General features: G+C 33.3%; 1 protein-coding gene across 1 annotated transcript; it reads right to left on the bottom strand.

The window, feature by feature from the left end:
• Positions 1-4,717: 4,717 nt before the first annotated feature.
• On the bottom strand, positions 4,718-8,845 carry LOC306878008 (zymogen granule membrane protein 16-like). Its single transcript, XM_079430087.1, has 4 exons — positions 8,789-8,845; positions 8,367-8,457; positions 7,930-8,065; positions 4,718-5,257 (listed from the first exon to the last, which is right to left on the bottom strand). Exons 2-4 carry the CDS (start codon positions 8,419-8,421, stop codon positions 4,936-4,938), a joined length of 513 nt encoding a protein of 170 aa, XP_079286213.1. The 5' UTR covers positions 8,422-8,457; positions 8,789-8,845; the 3' UTR covers positions 4,718-4,935.
• Positions 8,846-9,867: the final 1,022 nt, after the last annotated feature.

A 9,867-nucleotide genomic window follows, 5' to 3' on the forward strand; every position in this document is an offset into this window, starting at 1 on the left:
TCTAGCTATTGGAGCCCTCTGTAGGCTTTGGTGTAATGTGTATGTGCATGATATTGTTTAATACATTATATTACGTTTTCGACAAAACCATATGTTACTTACTTTTGATACTTTATACAAATGATTATGGCCTATTGGGAAACTGATAGAAGCGTTAGAGAAAAAGGGAGTATGAGAAAAAGGTCTGTGTTGCGAGCGGATGCAGCCTCGCACTTGCTTCGCTTGCTGTGGCTGTAGGCCACAGGAAGGGAGTCCATAAAAACTTGTGTAGTCTGCTCTGTTAACGGAGGTAGCCTCACGCTAGTATCTGCCACTGGAGCTGGAGGCTGCTGAAAAGGACAAAAGGGGTTATTAGTAGCGGGAGGAAAAAGACTGTGATGTGTGGGCTTGTGTTGCAAGCGGAGGCAGCCTCGTGCTTGCTTCTGCTGCTGTAGGCCACGGAAAAGTGGCTTGAGATTTCTATCTGGACATGCTGGAATGTCCAGTTAGCCTGCAGCGTTGCCGATTTAGCCATTTTATTGCACTACCCTAGTAACTTGTTTTTCAAGCAACTAGCAGCAAATGTGGTGATTCAAAAATTAAAGTGGTAAAGTAGTTTTTTTTGTTTTTTGTTTTAAATCATGCAAGGAAGCAAATTATTGAAAGAGCTAGCCAGCCAAGTGGCACATCGGCTGGTAACGTTAGACACTTTGGGAGAGGTGCCTAGCAATACACACTTCACATATGAATTAAGTTGCAGTTTACACTTGTTGCCTTAATTGTTTTTGTTTTTTACCTGTGATTGCTAATCATTTACTGTTGGTTCACTGTGATCAACTGTGAAACTTTCCTCTTCCACTGTTAGTTTTATCCACAAAACAAAAATTAATCTTATTCATCTTTTCTATCCATTTATTGAAATGCAATGTGTAAATTAATTACAGGTAAAAATGCTGGTGAAAAATAAGGAAAGTTTGAGTAATTCCAGTGTGTATCCTAAGCACTTGCACCATGGTTACATAGTGGCATTAACATCCAATGACGTCGCAATGTCCTTTAACAACTTTTATCAACAGATTACCTGCCTTTAGTGATTTTACCTGAGGATTATTTGGCAACACTGGTGTTTGCGCCGCTAGCGGAGGCCGCCTCGTGCTAGCATCTGGAAACAGAAGCTAGAGACCCGGCTGCATATGGTTGGATTTAGGAGTGAGGTTGTTCTGGTTTGCGGGGTGACGGAAGATCGTGTAAATCTGCTTTGTTTACCCTCCGCGAGGACGGTGCGTCGGAATTAATCAGTGTTTGCCTCAGGCTTAAATACGATCTAGGCTAGGTAGGGCTAGGCTACCGGACTGTATTGCACGTGATGTAGACTGCATTTGAATTAAGTTTATCATGAATAAATTACATAAAGTACATCAAATAAAATAGGCCTACAAGAAAACTTTTTTATCCATCCCAAGTCCATTAACTGATCGTCTTTTTCCATAATATTTGTATATTATTATTATTATTATTGGTTAAATTTTTACATTCGTTATGCATTTAATTTATTTTCCCTTCATTTTGATCTCTTTACTTAACGTTCTGAATAGTTTTGTAAATAATAGCCTACTGTAAATTACGACATGCCAATAAAGCTTGTTTTGGCTAGCCTCTAATAAATCTGTTAAAACTGAGATCTTGTTGTTGTGGTGCTGTGGCAGGGCCCAGACAAATGCTCTTCAACACTTAATTTGTTACGTTCTGGTAAAACAACCCCTAGACACTCGTAGAATGTAACATTAGGTTATATTAACTTGTTAGGGCTATATTTTTATATATATTTAATATTAATATAATATTTTATTATTTTCCCTTTCAATTCGTGAATCGCTTTACCTAATTAACGTTCTGTATAATTATGCTATTTGATAGCATATATTTTGGAAATACTGCAAACGCCTGACAATCATGCCAATACTTTATGATTGTAGGCTATTTATGCCAGTGAATGATGATTAATGAGCGTGTTGTGTTTTCATTTACAAATGAAACTATGTGAATGATTCATTCCTCAACGAAACACTAGGCAGTAGGCTATAATACAAATAATTATTAATTCACAGAAAAAAATAAATATATGTTAAATTCAACCTTTAAACTGCATTTCCAATAGCCTATAAATTCCAGTCAGCATAATCAAAGCTTTATGTCGAGCATTTACAGTAGGCTTATTTACAAAACTGATCAGAACGTTATGTAAAGAGATTGAAAAGAAGGGAGAAAACGAATATAAAAATATAATAATAGGCTAATAATAATAATAATAATGATAATAATAGCTAATAATATACTAATATTAGGCCTACGGAATTACTGTGGGATGGATAAAAATGTTTTCTTGTAGGTCTGTTTTATTTTATGTACTTTATGTAACATTTAGCCCATTTGTGATAAACTTAATTTGAATGCTGGTTACATCACGTGCAATTGCCAACAGGTAGCCTATGGTCAATATAATAATTTAATTATGTAATAATTTCTATAATAATTAATTAATAATTTCTTAATTCAAAATAAAATATTGTATCCCTGATAATCTCGGGTTGCTATGGTCATGTAGGTTTGTTTAAGCATTAAACTCGTGGCCACGAGAAAAATATGTCGTTCCCTCAACATAAGAAGTTGTGGTCACGAGAAATGGATGTTGTTCCCTCAACTTCACATTGGGTGGCCAAGACATCCTTACCTCGACAAAATGATCCTGTAGCCACGACATATTACCATGCTCCCACGAGTTAATATGTCGTGACCACGACAAAACTAGCCTAATTGAACTGAACATATCCCCTCCCGGTCACAGTAAATGATTCGTTCGGCTTTTCGGAGATCATCTACTCTTCCCTGTGGATGACTTCTGACCTACCTTCTATATGATCTGAATTTCTTCACTTTCAATTTTAAATATTGAATTTGATGTTCCGAATTTCTTCATCTTGAAAACTTGAAGCTGTATTTTTAAAAACTGGATATTTGCTGTCTAAAATTCAGAACCAAAAATCCGCTGTTTGAAAATACATGTCTAAAAAACTGACATTAAAAAAATCAATTGTGCTAAATTTCAAATGTTCAATATTCAAGTTTAAGAAAATCTAATTCAGAACTATGTTAAATGCCACATAATATTCAGTTTTTTTTAATGACACTTGTCAATAATTCAAATTTACACAATTCAAATAGTTTTGTCATATTATAAGCTCTATACACCAACAGCAGATTACAACATCAATACATGACAAGGCTCAATGGCAAAATGATGGCTACTTATAACAAACAATCAGGGTCACATGACAAGAACCAACCAATGAGGAAACAAGACACATGACTAGGACAACCAATCAGATGATACAATGAACAAGAGAACCAATAGCATGAATACATGAGGGCAAGGGAAGCATGAAACAAACAGGAACTATGACTAAACTTCAAAATAAAAGACATGAAAACATGAACATGACACAGAAACCCAAAACCCCATGTTACACGGTTCTAAATGTGCACAGCTGCTTTTTGTTTTATACTACTGTTCCCAGAAGAAAATTCAATAAACAGTTGTTAACAAAAAAAAAAGAAAGAAAAAAAAAAAGAAAAGAAAAATATATTTCTCTTTTACAAAGTGCTGGGTGACCGCAGGGGAAGCTGATGTTTTCCTGCCAGGGGCTCTTCAGATATCAAATATTCCACCAAATTATAATTTATATAATAAGTTATCACATCTATATAAATTATATAATAAGAAACACATCTATAAGACAAGAATATTTGAGAAATGCAAGCTGAATGAAGGCACCTAAATATTTATATTTTAGTTAATTTAACAGTTTTGAAATAATCAATCATTTAATGACCAAAAGCACTGTTACAGTACATTATTATATTAATAAGCAATCAATAATTATTTTTGATATCATGATAAAGCCCACTGTAACACTGTTGACCAGCTATTGACCAATCAGCATGAAGTACTGGAACTAACCGTTTTATAAATTCCTTATGTATTATTCAATACATTTTAATACATTAAGAAAATGTATTATTCTGAATATTTCAATATACATATAGCTTAAGAGTAATGGCATCAGTGATGCAAAATATTTTATCCATGTCTTCTGTTGTTGTTTATTTGTCCCTAATGAACCTTTTTGCTTAACCCTGTTAAAATGTTTGTGAATTTTAAAGGCAGTAATGTAAAATGCAGCAGTAACAACTGGCTAACAGTAATTTACAGTAGAAACATTAAAGGGATATTCCGAGAAACCCTGCATTACACATCACAGATTGAATTTTATTTTAAAAATTTCATTTTTTTTCTTTCTCTTGTTATAAGTAATGTCCATTATATTGTTTTGTGTTACATTTTATGCTATTTAGCTAATAGTATTGCCTTATTTTAGGGTCCTGCATTACCCTGATATATACTGGTATAATCACCTAATGAAATATATGGTTATATGTTGTATTGTTATATACTCTCTGTAATACCTGATACATTATCACTGTTGTTTTTTCTTTGCTACATTGGATAAACAAACTATGATATTTCTTAATTGTTGATATTTCTCATAACAGACTAAACTACTGTAGACTTTTCTCATTGTATCTATAACATGTTCAACTTGACTTCTGATTATTTAGCCTGGATAAGATTATTATTTTATCTTATTTTTAATATTTATTATTTAAAAAAAAAAAAAAACGTCTGAAATATTGTTTATTCATGCATTTTTATTTAGTACACTTTTTATTTTAACAATTTACTGAATGAGACAAACTGACTTAGGTATAAGAACATCTCCTCAACATCAACATAGTACAGGTTAAAACAATATAATCAAATGACCAAAGATATTGAAGTCTCTGTTTCTCTGTAGTAAGGTCACATTAAAATAAAATTTGAGAAGATAAAAATTAATTTCAGGGTTTCCCAGTTGCAGTACGTATTGCGGCCCAATGAGCCCCAATAGAGGTGATGCCACTTCCATTCTGTCGTCCACTGAGAAAACGCAGCTCATTGCCTTTCTGGGTTGGATAGAAGTTAAATGAGGCCCCACTAGACTGTCCCACTTTAAAAAAGCGCCCCTGATTAGTGATAAACACAAGCTCATAGACGTAACCAGAGTTATACTTTCCAGAGATCTGAATAATTGCTTCTTTGTCATAGAGTGTCATTTCCATCAGATTGCCACTGTTTACACCAACCGCTGCTGTCCAGTTACTCTCGTACCTCAGCTGGAACCTAAACAAAAATGTTAATAATGTTCAAATAGTGTATATGCCATAAAGCATGACATGTACAACTCCAACTTCTACAATATAAATCAAATCACAAATGCTTTCCTGAGAGAAATAGTTTGTAGCATCAATCAATCAATGACAATACTTTTTTATCATTCTATCTTCATACATCTATTTGACAAAGTTTTTAAATATATTTTTCTAACATTATTTTTCAAAGCCATAATTATATATATATATATATATATATATATATATATATATATATATATATATATTAGGGCCGGGACTCGATTAAAAAAATTAATCTAATTAATTAGAGCCTTTGTAATTAATTAATCGAAATTAATCGCATTTTAATCGCATATAAATATTTGACCTGAGAACAGTGAGAAGTTAGTTTTTTTTATATGGATTTTTAAATTTCCCATCCACAGGGCCAACCAAAGCGGTCTCATCAGCTTCTTTGTCCATGTTCACTGTGGTTTGTTTTTGTCTGTTTCTCAATATGCGTTCTTCAGCGATCTTGCGTCCTTGTGTTCTCGTTCTACGTCATCATTAACCGTCGAAGTTCAGTTCCAATTCTCAAGAACGTAAGTACAGAGGATGCATGAAAGTGCCCGGATATGTTCTTGAAACTGAGGATGCATCGAGTGCAGACTTAAGAGAATCGAGCCGTTAGAAATCGCAGAAAACGCTGTGGGCGGCCGGTGTACGGAAGCCTGTAAGCTTTAAAGTCGCTCTCACAAATACTTAACGGCTCTTCAAGTTGAAAGTAAACATTTATCGTTTTGTTTTGGTTAATTTTAATAAAGTTATAAGACCCGGAGAAAGTCTGCATTTTTATTGGCATATTAAAATGAATCTTAACAGTAAAACATATAACGCTGTAAAATAAAACAATACAATTATATGAAAGTAATATCTATAATAGTATGAAATGTTTTAATAAGTTATGATATGACATTTTGTAATATTTATTGTTCATTGGCCGTTTCTTATGCTGAGACTATGCGGTCAGTTAAGCAGGAATGCAGTAAGTTACATCTCAATTCTCATAAGTGTGCGTTCTGTGTTCTCGCGTCCTTCCGAGTTCGTTCTTCCAAGGAAGCTTGCCAAGACTAGGGCTGGGTATCGTTCAAAAAATTTCGATATTGATACCGATACCTTGAGTTCGATACCGGTTCCTGAACGGTACTTTTTTCGATACCAGTTTTATAAAATCAGTTTTAATAAGATTACATTATCTGAAAAAACTATTTTTTTTAGCTTGTTGATATTTATACAGACTCAAAGTCCCATCTCCTGAGCCACTGCACAAAGGAACAAAATATATCCAACACAATAAATAAATAATTTTAATAAAGTTCAAATTGTTTTCAGTTTACACATCTGTTAGGCTACGTTTACACTAGTGCATGTTCATTTTAAAACACATAGCTCAGACAGAATCATCATTTCTAGGTTGTTAAAGACTTCAAGAAATGTAAAACCTTCATCCACTTTCATAAGTGGGTGTTTTATTTTCTTTCACCACATGTTTTATTGTTATTAAATTCTGGTGTAGTATGTCTAATTATTTGAATGCATAAAAACAACTTAGTTTATTTAAATTTATTCTTAAAATAGCCTAATGAAATGTTTTATTTTTCCTCAGAAATTCTGTGTTCTGTATCTGGTTTTCAAATGAAGACATAAAACATTAATTTAATTTCTCTTTAAATTATTGAAAATCAAAGTTTATTTATTTTGGCAAAACAAAGGGAGGTTACTATTAAAATTAAAACATGGAATAACTGTTGTGTGATCATTACTAAAAAAAAAAAAAGTTTTAATTTTAATAGTAGCCTAGTAGTAGCAGTATGTACTGTCTGCTGAACAATATTAATACCGTTAATATTAAAACCGAACTTTTATTTTGACGGGTTGCCTGGAATACCTTTACAGTTCTGTGTGTATATGAGATGAGTTAGTTTTACTCGAATCAAACGGTAAAATGCTCATGAAGTGACTTTCAGAGCAGGTCTGGAGATGTTGTTCATGTCCTCATTTAGAGAGGCGGCAGACGCTGAAATGACCGCGAACGTCACTCGAGCTTCAGTCTGTGTATAATAAACAAACCGCGCGATTTAAAGAGCGGACTGCTCCGTGCGCTTTCGAAACGCTCTCGCGGAGGTCAAACACTGATCAATCTGCACGTCGCCGTTTCTAGTCAAACACAGCTAGTGATGCAGGCTTATTGGCTCACTGATGTGATGAGATTAACCCCTTAGGTATCGAAATTTGGTACCGAACGACAAGACGTTTTTCGATACTCGGTGGTATCGAGGCAATTCGGTCGGTGCCTAAAAAGTATCGAACTCGATACCCAGCCCTAGCCAAGACCGGTCTCCACGAACGCAAGTCCGTTCTGACGCTAGTTGGTGCTCCAGTATAATCGGTCCGCCGAAACTCATCCAGTGAGAAACGTTCCGCGGTGCAAAAATAAGTGCGATTAAAATGCGTTAAAAAAAATTAACGCGTTATTTTTGTGTAATTAATTAATCTAAATTAACGCGTTAAAGTCCCGGCCCTAATATATATATATATATATATATATATATATATATATAATGGTCTCTTTGGTTAAATTTGTTTGATTCAGTCTGTCCAGTAGTGCTTGAGGAAACTTACCCAGAGATATAACCGCCCCAGTAGTAATTGAATTCCCAGACTCTGATCCCAGTGATACGACCCACACTGGCAGTGGAAAATTCAGTCCCACTGCCATCCCCGACAGCAGGTGAGTAAGAGAACAGATCAGGTAAAGCTGAAAAAAGGAATAATAGCTATTAAAATGGTATCACATGTATTTCAGCAAAAATAAAGATTATTTCAGAAAACGAATGGCAGAGCTAAAGTTGCATAAATTTAGAAGGTAAGCTGTGTTTGTTCACATTGTAGCTATCTGTTTATCTTGGACCTTGACTTCTGACTGATTATTGTAATTATGCCTGAGTTGTTATCTTTATCTATTTAATAACAAAATAGGTTTTATGTATTTAGTTATTTACTTTTTTCTTACTTATTTGAGCTGAACAATTGTATCACAGATGTGTGGTAATACTCACGCGCTGCCATGCCCATGGTATAAACTGCAGAGAGAATCAGGAAAAACTGCAACATTTTGGAATAAATTGCTGTTCCGCACACTCCAGGATTCTAAGGAAATCATAATAAATGAAGTATTTGATTGTTATATTGAATTAGAGTTATTCTGGATTTGTGAATTTCATGATGTCACTGATGCAGACACTTTTTGCTGTATTCAAATCAGTGGCACTTTGTGAACAATAAACCACTTTTAATGATTATATAATGAAAATTACAAAATTTATATTAATTGCAGTTAATTAGGCAAACTAATTTAGCATAGTGCTGCTAAATGATTACTGTGCAGGTAGACAATTGGTAATCTATAACTAATAAAAAATATCATAGCATTTACAAAAAATAAAGAAATATATCAATACAAATCTAATGTCTCCATTACCTGTAGACGGGTATGTGGCTGATATTTGAAGAGACTACTAGTGTGTTTACTAAACCTGCTCGTACACTTTTGTGCTTGTCAGACCTTATTATTGGTTGAACAATATGTCGTGGTTTCTTCTGTTTACTGACAATCCTCAGATGGAATGTTTTAGAGCTCACAACTATGGCATGATTGACATCAAAATTTCACAGCTACCAACATTATTTGTTACTTTCAGTTTTAAAGGAGAATTTTATGAATTATAGATGAACTATCAGAACTCAAAATTCAAAATACCTAAATTGTGTGCCTTATTCTACTGTTTACAGAAAACAAAATTATACAGTATATCATATTTTCATTGCCTTTTACAACAATGAGCCTTTGTGAATTCCAATTTAAATACATTGATTTCAAATAATTCACATTCACATTACTTAAAATATATATCCTGATAAAATCTTCTGTACAATTTATTTAAATATCATTTGTGTGACTACTCTATAAAAATACCAGTCAGTTAATAGAGGATACGAGTTACTTTTTAGGTTTACTAGAGGTTTACTACACCTTCACTAAGTTAACATTTGCCACACTGATTTTTCTTTGTTTCCTTCACAGATCACATGTCTCATATAAGTTCTGACCCTGTTGTCTTCTTGGTAAACATGTGCACTAAACAAATTGGTTGTTATGATAATTACAGCACAACTTTGGGACAGTCATGATTTTAGTAATTTTCACAATAAATAATAAAATAAAAAACAACATTTATTCATGTCACTCTTTGTTTACATCATCATAATGATCATGAATGTAATAATTACTATTTTACTTTGGATTTCCTTATTTTAAGATTGAAAGTCTGAACAAGTCAAAAAAACAAAAACATTCATATAATATAAGTCATTTGAGGAGTAGAAGAAATAAATGATGAATGCAGGGTTAAAAAGTTTCCAAGTTTTTAATGTGATCTTCATTACAAAAAGAAAATATACAAGTGAGTGTCAGTTGCTGAGGAAATATAAGATAAGGCAATTCAAATAATAAAGAAAATTCACATATACAACGTTACATTTATGCAGCTAAAAATTTTG

Source organism: Barbus barbus, assembly GCF_936440315.1.
Source record: "Barbus barbus genome assembly, chromosome: 12".
NCBI classification, from domain to species: Eukaryota; Metazoa; Chordata; class Actinopteri; order Cypriniformes; family Cyprinidae; genus Barbus; species Barbus barbus.

Coding starts and splice junctions, on each gene's coding strand:
- LOC306878008 (XM_079430087.1), bottom strand. CDS start 8,421: ATGTTGCAGTTTTTCCTGATTCTCTCTGCAGTTTATACCATGGGCATG. Junction 8,066..8,366: donor TACCATGGGCATGGCAGCGC/GTGAGTATTACC, acceptor TCCTTTTTTCAG/CTTTACCTGATCTGTTCTCT. Junction 5,258..7,929: donor TGGGGCGGTTATATCTCTGG/GTAAGTTTCCTC, acceptor ATTTTTGTTTAG/GTTCCAGCTGAGGTACGAGA.